Here is a 12,754-nt window from a genome sequence, read left to right as displayed (position 1 = left end):
AACTTACAGAAGGAAAGCTGAAATCTTGTTTTATGTTTCATCTCTGTCTAGATACAAAAATCACTAAAACTCACAAACACACACATACACACGCAACTAAGAGAAACAGCTATAAACAGCCTTACTTATATATTATATGTCAGTGGGAGGATCCTCAACATACCAGTAAATTCATTCTTAATTTTATTTTTAAAAATTGTATCATGAAGCTAAACTAAATGCTAAATCAAAAGGCTCAGAAATGTGTACTTGTCAAATCCACACACACTCCAAAAGACCATACAGATCACCACGAAGAACAAATAAAACTGCACAGATCCCAAGACTACAGACAGTGTAACTGAAGACAGAGAACACTGTGAACTTCAAATTGCTGTAAGCAGAAAAATAAGCACCAATTTCCAGCAGAGCTACCCTCTGAGCATCCTCTCAAGGCTACTAGAGAGAGCAGTGGGGGAAACCAGGGGAGCACAGAAGCAGTATGGAAGAGAGGAAGGGAAAATAAAGAAAAATCACTTCTAGAAAGTCCCCCTTGAGGAAAAAAAAAAGGTACTGAGGAGAATCCTGAAAGATGAGAGCACTGACTACAAAGAAAAGAATTAGAAGTGCATCGGCCTCCAAATGGCAGTCCAGAAAGGCAACATTTCTGGGGGAGAAGAGGATAAAACAAAGAAGTCCCCTTTCAAGACTGGATAATGTAGGGGAAAAGCAGCAAGATAGAAAATTTAAGATAAAGAGAACTAGAAAAATTTTATCAGTAAAACAGCTCCTGACACTGTCCCATTCCAAAAAGCCATCTCTCAAAGAAAACACACTCTGCCACATTGACAGAAGCAGGAGATCCTGAATTCCTTAACGAGATCATCTCATAAACTATCACAAACTACCAGTCTTACCATAAATTGCAAAGAGGGAAGCAGCCTCCATCTGTAGGAAGCTACTATATGACTAAAAGAGGAAGTAAGAACCAAAACATTACAATAAATGAAATATCCTCAAACAAAAGAACTACTAAACAGAATAAAACTCTAACACAACATTCAAGCATTTGGGGATATGAAACAAACACCATGAATCTAAAACTCAAAAACCAAGAATATCAAATAGACAAAAAACATGAAGGAATGAAATAAGAGAGAATTAAACTCAGGAAAGAAAGGGAAGGGGGGAATTCTAACAGTAATGAAGACTAAATTATAAGATGTATACAGGCTCCTGGGTGGCTCAGTCAGTTAAAAATCTGACTTTTTGATTTTGGCTCAGGTCATGATGTCAGGGAGCCCGCATGGGCCTCCACCCTCAGTGGGGAGTCTGCTTGAGATTCTCTCTCTCCCCCTCTGACTCTGCCCCTGCCCCTGCCTCAAGTAAATACAATATTTAAAAAAATTATAAGATGCTTTGAGGAAAACATATTCAAATCAAAATTTAATAAGGGGCATAAGAGAAAGGGAGGGAAAGAAACAAGAGAATAGAAATGAGACCAAGAGAGAAGTAAAAAAGGCAGAGACAAGTGGCTAAAAGAAGACAGAATAAGATCCAACACACATAAAATTAAAGTAATTAAAGAAGAAAAACAATATAATGAATGAGAACTACTATTTAAAATTATGATCCTAGAAAACTTGCTGAAAAGAAAAGAAGATGTAAATATACCTATTCAAAAGACCTACCAGTGGCATGGGGAAATTGACCAGGAATAGGCAACAATGAGACACAGCACAGTTAAACTATTAGGCTTTAAAGATAAAGAAAAATAGCAGCACCTGGGTAGTTCCAACAGTTGAGCATCTAATTCTTGATTTTAGGTCATGATCTCGGGATCATGAGATGGAGCGCTACGTCGGAGTATGCACTGAGCATGAAGCCTGCTTGGGATTCCCTCTTCCTCCACCCTCCCTCATTGCCTGCACACTCACTTGCTCTCTCAAAAAAAAAAAAAAGAAAAAGAAAAAGAAAAAGAAAAGAAAAATATCCTAAGGGCTTCAAGGATAAAGACGAAGTAACTTAGAGAAAGATAATTAACCTGGCATCAAAATTGTCAAAAGCCACATATGAGAGCAAAGTAACAATGGAACACCATTTCTGAGAAACTCAAGACTTCATATCCTTAAGACCTCATATCCAACCAAGTTGTTCTTCAAGAATCTAAGGTATAGAAAAACAGTTTTAAATACACAGGAGCCAAAGGAACACAATACACGTGAGCCCTTCTTGGGGAACATTCTATAGCAGGAGCTTTATCCACATGGAGGTGACAGGGCAACACTTAGCAAAAGGAATGATATACTCATTTGCAAATCTAAGACTAAAACAAAGATGGGGACAACAACAGAAGAAGAATATATACATGTTAAATGTTCTGAAAAGGTAAAATTAATGCAGCTCAAAAAATGGGAATAAGGGAGAAGAAAAACAATAAAATAAAAGAGGCTCTTTAACTGTAATACAGGAAACAGGCAGAAAACAAAAAAAGACAACAATAAAAACTGGAAAACCACAGAGTAATAAGCAAGAAAATGAGGCACAAAGGGTATATAAAAAGGTGTGTACCAAAAAGAAAGTTTATGACTTCCACTTGTGGCCATGACAAAATATCCCTTCTACTGTCAAAAACTAGGAAAAAGGGGGATGCCTGGGTGGCTCAGTTGGTTAAGCGACTGCCTTCGGCTCAGGTCATGATCCCAGCGTCCTGGGATTGAGTCCCACATCGGCTCCTTGCTTGGCAGGGAGCCTGCTTCTCCCTCTGCCTGCGCTCGCTCTCACTCTCTCTCTCATTCTGACAAATAAATAAGTAAAATCTTTAAAAAAAAAAAAAAAAAACTAGGAAAAAGACAAATTTTACATGGGGGAGAGACACATTGTTCTTCGACGTTGCAGAGCGATGTCTTGATAGACTGTCTTGTGTCTTGATAGAAGAGACACAAACAAGAGATCACAGCTCTTTGCTGGACAACACTTTCCAGACTTCAGGGCAAAGAAGGAGAGCCAAGCAGAGCAAAACAATCTCAACAAGTTAAAGAGAAAAAGATCAGAGCTCTGGGAGACTGTGCAGCTGGAATGTGACTGCAAGGGAGAGGGGAAAGCTACACAGAAGAGAGTGCCAGAAATCTGAAGAGAGGTTGGTTCCCTTGAGGGCCATAGAGAAAGGCCCTGGAAGATGAGCCATCACATGAAGCAAGAGCCCTTGTGGGGTTTAGAGGCACTCCAGGCAGAAGTCAGCATGAAGACCTAAACTTATGTAAGACCTTCAACCTCCTGGCCCGGCCACCATAGAACAGCTACATGAGTGAAGGAAGAAGGAATACCCAGGCAACACACAGGATCGTTAAAAAAAAAAAAAAAAAAAAAAAGGTGCTACTTATAATACACCTGGTAATTTAATAAAAAATAATTTAATGCACCGTATAACCAATATACCCAAGACTAACTTTATGTAATAATGCTAGTGGGTAATGTTAGAATAGTGATATAAAATATGTATCTGGGGAAAACAGGTATTTGTTTTCATTCTCCCTGGCTGTAAAGCCTGACATCTAATATCTATTTATTCTTCATATTTCTAGATTACTAAGGATGCATTTTCTACTTAATGATTATGAAAAGCTACAAAGGTCACCTGGTAATGTCATACCAGTTTAAAGATGAAGAAATGATCCTAAAGACACAATAGACTGTTCCAGAAGTGATATGGGAAGAGCTAAAGATACGGTTGCCAGTTTCCTTAGTGACCAAAAACTTACTGATTTAATGTACACACCCAGCACAGATTTGAAGCTATAATGACATAATCTCTTCCTTATTTCCACTTCTCCTTCCCGACCTGCCCAACCACAACCACCTCCCACTACGGTCTCATGTGGTCACTCCCATTCTCACCCCTCGTACAGCCTCACACTCTCCTCCTCTCTCATAGTTAGCTCTCGTTACTTATCCTCGGCCCAGCAAACTGCAAGCCCTACACCTCTCTGGTGAGAGAGAAGAGCTACACCACAGTAGCCCAGCTAAGTGCCAGCTTTCCTACCAGAACCTTCTGAACATCATTTCCTAATGAGTATCCCTTCTCGGAATGTCTAATACTTACACACCAATTCAAAGCCCATGTTCAATCATTCATTGCTTGCAACGGGTGCCCTAGTTATTCCGACATTTACATCCTGAGTATCCAAGTGTCCTTTCATCTCCTTGACCACCGATCCCATTTCTTGCACTTGATCTGGCTCCAATGGCACCAATTCAGTTTAAAACAGCCCTAAATCCCTTTAAGTTTATGCAAAGTTTTATGAAAAATGATTTTTCAAGAAACAATGTGGCTTTCATCGTATTCTCAAATGACCACAGGAGACAAAAATGCTGTCAAATAATGAATGGGTGCCCATTATTTATACAAAAAATATTTGTTAACTTAAAGACTGTCCTTCATCACACAGCAAGTCAACTCTGCTGAACGCTAATGAAAAGTTCTACTTCTCTGAAAGAGGCTAAAAAAAAAAAAAAAAACCTCTCAACTTATCGTGTGTAGAAATTCAAGCCCTGGAAACTATTCTGCTTTTCTTATCTAAAGCAGATTCCTTTTATAATTTCAGTAACCAAAGAATAATAAAGAAGCACTGCTGGGTTTTCTGAACCATGAAACCACCAAGCCTTTTCTGTCCTTTTAGTGCCTTAATAAAATTAATTTCACTATGAGGCTTTAATTAAACATAAATATGGGTGCATTCCTAAGCAACTGATAAGAAACAGGGAACGGGAAAAATACTGAAAGGCAAAAACTAATCTCAGGAAAAAAAAAAGTGTCCTTCTTTCTGTCACCTGATTCCACAGTGCAGAAAAAAATACCAATCTTAATTCTTTCTGGCTCATGAAATTAGATTTCTATTTGCCTGCAAACATAAATCCTGCAGAAGTTCTCGTATCAAGCGTATCAAAATTAGCATCAAACACCACATAAACTTATGAATAATTTGCCATCCTTACTGATGCTCCCTCACAGACGACCGTCAGAGTGTGATGTATTCTGTTCTGTACCTGCAAGCTTTGTCTTCTGGCCACTGCCAGGAAGACTCTTTGGGGACTCACACAAACAAAGTGGGCTTTCTCATCTTTACAGTTACCTTTTGTTTCTTAAATCAGTCCTCACATGCTCACAGACTCTGTCTACTGATTTTATCTCCTCCATTGGGAAACAAATTATTTATGCCAAACAAAAGAGATGAAGCCAACCACCCTTCCTAAAATGCTGTATTTTTGCCTATCCACTAAAACTGGCTTAAAATGATGTTTTCAAGCAATGCAGCTCGATTTTCTTTCTGGAAAGAGAAAAATGTGATGAAAATTTGCCTTTCAGTTCTTTTTATCCTGCTTGCCAAGGCCTTAATGAAACTCTTCACTTCTGGGCTAGGCAGTCTCTTTAAGCCCTGGCCAACAAAGCAAACAGGGAAAATACAATCTTACCTGATTAAGAGAGGTGGTGTCTCTGAGCACGGCATCGGGAGGTCTATTAGGCACGGCTACAGCTACCTGAAATCAAAACACATCACATGTTAAATACTAACAAAGTAAGAGTTACTCTTAAATACTAACAAAGTAAGAGTTACTCTCTTTTCTCAAATGGGTATATTTGATGAACAACCCTGCTTCAGAGTAATAAAATTGGCAAGTTAGATAAAAAAGCTTTTAAAAATATTTCCTGCTCAGGAAATAATATTTAAAATTTCCTAACTGCTAGGGGTGCCTGGGTGGCTCAGTGGGTTAAAGCATCTGCTTTCAGCTCAGGCTATGATCCCAGGGTTCTGGGATCGAGACCCACATCGGGCTCTCTGCTCAGCAGGGAGCTTGCTTCCCTTCCTCTCTCTCTGCCTGCCTTTCTGCCTACTTGTGATCTCTGTCTGTCAAATAAATAAAATCTTTAAAAAAAAAAAATTTCCTAACTGCTAGCCTCATCTGTGTAGTGATTTCCCTAAAATGACCCTGTTTAATGAAAGGAATTATACAACCAGATCCATTCTCTAGGTCAGAAGGGAGAAAGAGGTGAAGACTGTTTTCCCAGGGCAAAAAGTGATAATAACTATAAGAATTAGACAAATGACTCACGCCTATATTGATTTCATCTTTAAATGTACTTTACCAAGGGTTCGGGTTTCTCAGTCAGCTGAGATCCTTGGATGTGTGGATTAACGTTCTTTTTTTTTTTTTTTTAAGATTTTATTTATTTATTTGACAGACAGAGATCACAAGTAGGCAGAGAGAGAGTGAGGAAAGCAGGCTCCCTGCCGAGCAGAGAGCCCGATGTGGGACTCGATCCCAGGACCCTGGGATCATGACCTGAGCCGAAGGCAGAGGCTTTAACCCACTGAGCCACTCAGACGCCCTTGGATTAACGTTCTTCATCAAAGTATTCCTTCCATCATTTTGCTGATTTTTTCCTCTCTCTGCTCTCTCACTCTAACTCCCACTACACGCACGTTGCTGTACTGGAGGTATCCTGCATTTCCCTGAAGTTCTTCATTCTTTTTCTTTTCTTCAACTTTCTTCTCTTTTATTCTTGAGACTAATGTAGGTAGGTAGGTAGGTAGGCAGATGGACAAAGAGAGAGAGAGATCTTCAAACTTTCTGCATCCTTCTTCTGAGAGTTCAAATCTACTGTTGAGCACTCTAGAAAATTCTTCCTTTCCTTCACTGTACTTTCAGTTCTGGGACTTGTTTTGTTTCCACTACCTGATTTCCCTTTCTTGATTTTCTCTCTCGGTAGAGTCACTGCATCGCACATGATTTCCTTCAACATGCTCTCCTTTAGTTCTCTGAACACATCTGGAATAGCTGCTTAGAAGTCATCGTCTGTGAAGACCTCTCAAAGGTAGTTTCTATGGACCGTTTAGTTCTGGTTTATTTTCCTGTCTCTGGATCATGTGCTCCTATTTCTTGCATGTCTTATAATTTTCTGTTGATGACTGGACATTTTAGACGACTTGTTAGGGCAACTGCGGACACTGACCTCCTTTCTCATCCGCAGGCTTGCAGTTACTTTTAACTTGTTTATCTGTGTAGTGCCTTGACTAGACTGCTCTGGCTAGGTCTCCGCCCCCCCACCGTGAGCAGCCTCTGTTGGTGCTCCTGAGAGCTGAAGCTTAGGGCAAGAACGCAGTCACCCTGGAGGAGAGCAGTGTTAGTGGGGCTCTCTGTGACTGTCTCCCTCATTGAGGATCATACCCAACTGTTAGCTCCACTAAGTGCCGGATGATTGCTCTAATATTTTCAACAGTGCCACGGGGCATAAACCGCTCTTAAGTCAGGCCTCCTCACAGGGCTAGCCTCTGAAGCCCAGCTGTGAGGTTTGTTATGAGCCCATGAGGGCTCTCTTTAGCTGTCTCTCCATGGTTCTCTCTAGTAAACTTCCCGTTGGGCTAGTTGTTAGCTTCCTGCTCTCATGGAGCTGCCAGACTCCACCTGATACATGTTTACCACAAACATAACCTAGTTTTCTGTGGGCACCCTTACTTTTGAATTTCCAAATACTCTGTTCCATGATGAATCAGTTTCCTTGGGAAGCTTTTCTTCGAACTCTTACCATGACAGCCTGCCATACCTCCGGGCAAAACTGCTCCTCCACTGCAGTCAGGGGAGGGGCAAGGAGATTGGCCTACTTACTGCCAAGTGACAGCCTCACTTTACAAGAAGTGGTGTTGGCAGGGCCAGTGGCTAGTGGTCTCCCAGCCTTCCTTTTCCAGTATCAAACCCTCACCCTATGAGCAAGCTGGGGGCAGGAGGGAGTGGGGCCTGAGTCTTTTCAGCCTACCACAGGTAGAGCAGAGTTTCCACGCTATAGATGGGAGCTGGGGAGAGGATGAGAATCACCTAACTCTGAACTACTTCGACCTGAAAGGAAGCTTCAGCAACATAAGCCAGGGGTGGCGAGAGGGGAAGAAAAACCAGTAATCTCCTCCTGGGAAGAAGGCATCGCCCTATTCTGGGAACTGGACCAGAGGGATCATGTGTTTTGGCTACACACACCTGGAGGGGAGCCTGCATCACGTGGGGAGCCAGGGGACGAGGGAGAAAAGCCAGAGATGTGGCTCCAACACCATAGATTCTCACTGTTCTTATCAAGATAAAGAGTTCCTTGAACAAACATTTCTTCATTTGCTATATATCCTGTGGACAATTCCCAGACATTTCAAATGTTTGTTTGTTTTAATTTTTACCAGTCACAATGGTTTCACTGGGGAGAGGGTCCAGGGAACTCCTCACACCATTGTTCCAAAAGCAGTTTCTCCATATTGCTTTAAGTACACTTCATTTACTCCAGAATATTTATTATAGGATAATCTTATTACCTCAAACACATGAGAGTTGCCCAGGTTAAATTAATGTCAAATCCAAGTTATAAAACATTTTTAGAAAAAAATGTTTTTAGATAGAATCTGAGAACTAAAGAGTACTAGAACTGTCTTACACAAAAGAAGTTCCTAAGTCATTAAATGAATAGATTTTATTTTATACAAAGATCACGTAGATGCATTGGGTTTTCTAAAGGCTTCTGGGTGCTACAAAATTTTTACAAGAAAGTAAAAATATTCCCATAATTACCTCAGGTATATTATACTTATATCAGCCAGACTTTTCTATATATAACACATATTATCATTCAAAATACACACACATAAACAGCATTTCCAATCCAAGGAACACACTCTGATCCAAAGAAGTGTGAATTACTGAGGATACACTCTACGAAATTATACCTATGAAAATATGTGGTTTGTACATAAAGTACAATAAATGTATTCATTTATTGTAAATGAATATGTAAATGTAAAATACAAATAAATGTATTCATTTATTTTGCTTTTAAGGCCAGAGCCTACCTTAGCTTTGTCTGATGTCCGTTTTCCACCAATGCCTCCAGAGCCAACAACAAAAATAGAGAACTGATTATAACACACAAGCTCCTCCTCAAAGTAAGAATAGACTGAAAAGCAAATGAAAAAAAAAATAGTTATTCTCAAAAGACATGACTAGTTAAACAATATATGATCAGCGATCCCTTTAAAATTTCCAAAAACAAAATCCACTTACTTAAAGGCATGTAATTTAAGATGCCCAAGTTTGGCTTACAAAGCATGATTTTAATTCATTCACTACCAGTCTCTGGAAGGCAGAACAAAGACATCTTCACAAATCCTCTCTTCATTATAAAACAGCCATTTCTCTCACCCATTCTTAAACCTCCCCAACTGCCTATCATTTATCAACACTCTCCACCTAGAACACTTCCAAAATTCCCACTATGAAATGCAGGTATCCACACTCTCAAACATTTGCACATTCTGCCAAAGGACTCAACAAGAATCTGGAATATAAAAGAAATTGTGAGAATGAAGTTAAGTCTAAGCTTCAGGAGGACAGAATCATGGGCATTTTCCTCACCATTCTATTCCCAGTAATCAGAATAGTACCTGGGACTGAAAAGGCACCTAGTAAATATGAAATTAACTAGTAAATTAATGAATATATGACATGACTGAGCAAGTCAGTGAATAAGTAATGAATGAATGTAGGACAACTGTCCCTCTTTCCACTGACAATTTCCCAGTGAGAATTTGAATACAGTCTTGTGTCTCCAGCTCTAGGAAACTAGAAATATGACTTTGAATGGCAGACTAAGAAAAAATCTAATTATAACAAAAAAAAAAAAAAAAAAACAAGGAAAATCGTGGCAATTTGTATTTAAAATAAGATTTTTCTCTTCATTACATAGGAAACTGGATATCTCATTTCATATATACTTTGTCTACAACTTCTAATACATTATTATCCATTACCAAGCTGTAGTTAAATCAATGGAGTAGGTCAAGAGAAAAAAGTCAACATGAAAGCTAAGGTCAACAGCAGAACTTCTGTTTTGGGGTGTGTTACATATTGGGTAGCACGGGGAGAAGAGTCAAAGAAAACGAGGGGAATTAAAGCCAAATGATAGCCAGCTTCAGGAATGACAAGAAAACATAAAAACCTACAACAGAAAAAGGAGGAGGAAGAGGACAGTGAGAAAGAGTAAGACAGAGAACATACATACGATGAAACTTGACAAGCTAACACAAACAATGTAGCAAAATATTTAAGAGCATCAGAAACGTTCCTGGCATATGATTCAGTAAAAACAAGATAAGGTCCTCAACAGCATACACAGTAAAACCTATTATCCAGTTAGAACAAAAATGATGAAGCCTATATGCTAACTATCAGACAATACTAAATTTCCACTATAATTCATTTATATTTTATATAAAAAATATTTTTATATTTTTTCACAATAAAGATCTATTTCTTACCTTCTTAAACTTTAGAATAATTTGATTTTAAGTGATGTATATCTTTAGCTGATGTTTAATTACTAGCATTTCAACATTTATTTAAACTACCATAACCTTTTTTCTCCCCACTGCAAAGAAAATGTGGCTCCAGTGTGTAAGTCCCAGTTGAGTTCAATGGCCTGAATGTGCAATGTTAGGAACCTAACTACTGAAAAGGGTTTTCTCCCTCCCTTTCCCCTTCTTTCCCCCTTCTCTTTGCTTAGCCAACACCCCCTTCTCCCACTCCCTTAAACAATCCTCCCATGTTGTAAAAAGTGATAAGATACTACAAGGAATGTTGAAAGGTCTGTCTACATGCTAATAAGGGATTGTAGTCTGGCCAATGCCGATGGTCAGTCTACATGCTAATAAGGGATTGTAGTCTGGCCAATGCCGATGGTCAGTCTACATGCTAATAAAGGATTGTAGTCTGGCCAATGCCGATGGTCAGTCTACATGCTAATGAAGGATTGAAATCTAGCCAATACTGTCTGTTTCCCTTTTGTTAACGACCAATGAAAGTAACTTCCCACTATGTAAATGAAGGATGCTGAGCGAACCAATCAGGGGTATTCCCGCGCGCCAAGTATGCCTTTACATTTGAACTAGCCAATCTACAAACACCAAGTATGCCTTTACATTCAAACCAGCCAATGAAAACTTTGTAACCATGCTTCTGCTTCTGTACGTATGCTTTCGCTTCCCCAAACCCCATAAAAAGGCCCTGAACAAAGGGCTGGCGCGCGAGTCCTCCTAAGACTCGATCGCCCGCAGGTACCTGTGACTACTCAATAAACCTCGTGCTGTTTGCATCTGACCAGTGGACTCGGCTTGGTTTTTGGGTCCGGGGGTCTCCTCCTGAGAAGGGGTCCATTCCGGGGTGCTTGGAGCCCCGGGGGGATCTTTCACTACCATTTATGAAAAAGACTCAGGGGTCAAATGCGTTCCAAGTTCCAAAGAGCTAACAAAGACAAGAATATTTACAGTATAGGCTAATTATCAACTGATGGCTGTCAGTGTGTTCCTTCTGGCCAAGTTCATACACCAGAGAGCTGAATTCCCACCATGCTCTACATATAACCCATAACTCTCAGCTCTGTGCTTTGTTGGAAACTCCCATCTTCCCACCCCTACCCCAACCCACTCTTTCTCCCCACCTTCGCTTCTTTTCTAAGACCTTATAAATTTTTAGAATGCTTATCTTGCTTTCTCACAAACTGGAAAATGAACACAAAACTACCCATCACTTTCTAGGGTGAGGCACTACATTTCATATGAGACCTATCAATCTAACAATATTATGAAAAGAACCAGAAGTGAGTTACCATCCACAAGAACTACTAGCCCGGATCCTTTATCTAGGACATCAGCAATGACTCCTTCACATTTTAAGTTTCCTAAAATGAAAAGCAAAATAAATAAATAGACTCTTGAAGATCATCAACTTATTACATTCAGCTAGGAGAGAACATAACATAATTTACACTGTAAGTTCAGCAAAACTATGAAGTTGAAATAATTTTCAATTTAATGCTGAGTAATTCAATATTAAAAGGAAACAGAATATCTAAGTCACTACGTTTGCAACAACAAGTAGCAACATAATAAAGATCAAACTTTCAATACCCAGAAAATCTACAGACCAGCACATCCTAAACTATGTAGAAAATTAAATTCTATTAGGTTTCTCATACTCAATGTAATGTTTTTTTTTCACCCCTAGGAGGGGGTCACTCAACCTCTGACAGTACCATCATGGCTAACAAATGAGCCACTGAGAGACACAGAGACACTGACATCAGTGTCCTGACGCTTGTGGCCCTATGTCTCATTGCCCGCCAGGTTTGAAGGGAAGACCACGAACAGCAGTCATACCATGGTTTCCTACAGTTTAAAGAGGTTCTAAAACATTCATGTCTCGGATTTTGAATATCCATATTTACTAATTTACTAAGGTAAACTTTAACACTTGCCTAAAGAAAATGTACAGAAGCTACTAAAGAAAAATAATTCATGAGAAACATCACTTGAGACTAGAAAGGTAGGAGAAATTGAGAGAAACGTTTTTCACACTTTCCTATTTGTATCTCTATTCAGTCATAATCATTTCTTCAGAGATTTATTTACTTTTGAGAGCACGCAAATGAGAAAGCAAAGAGCAGAGGGAGAGGAAAGAGAAGCTCAAGGAGACTCCCCGTTGAGCTGGAAGCCTGATGCAGGGCTCGATCCCAGAACCCTGAGATCACACCTGAGACGAAACCAAAAGCTGGACGCTCAACGAACAGAGCCAGGCACCCCCGTTGTAATCATTTTCCAGTATATACCTTCATCTCTCTCTTAAAATCCCTTAGGCAGAAATCCCTAAAGGCAGAAATCTATCTCACACATTTCTGCTTTCCTCATCACCC

The 12,754-nt window shown here is 39.6% G+C and overlaps 1 protein-coding gene across 1 annotated transcript in view; it reads right to left on the bottom strand.

Annotated features, from left to right (window-relative positions):
* The window catches only part of HSD17B4 (hydroxysteroid 17-beta dehydrogenase 4), a 90,537-nt gene that overhangs the window by 30,606 nt on the left and 47,177 nt on the right, over window positions 1-12,754 (bottom strand). The window contains exons 15-17 of the mRNA XM_044263463.1: window positions 11,672-11,743; window positions 8,862-8,965; window positions 5,452-5,517 (exon numbers count right to left, since the gene is read on the bottom strand). Of these exons, the coding sequence (XP_044119398.1) occupies window positions 5,452-5,517; window positions 8,862-8,965; window positions 11,672-11,743 (242 nt within the window). The remainder of the gene's footprint in view (window positions 1-5,451; window positions 5,518-8,861; window positions 8,966-11,671; window positions 11,744-12,754) is intronic.

This window comes from Neovison vison, chromosome 1 (genome assembly GCF_020171115.1).
Source record: "Neovison vison isolate M4711 chromosome 1, ASM_NN_V1, whole genome shotgun sequence".
NCBI lineage: Eukaryota > Metazoa > Chordata > Mammalia > Carnivora > Mustelidae > Neogale > Neogale vison.
Note: the sequence above shows the minus strand (reverse complement) of the source record. Positions and strands in the feature narration are given on the sequence as shown.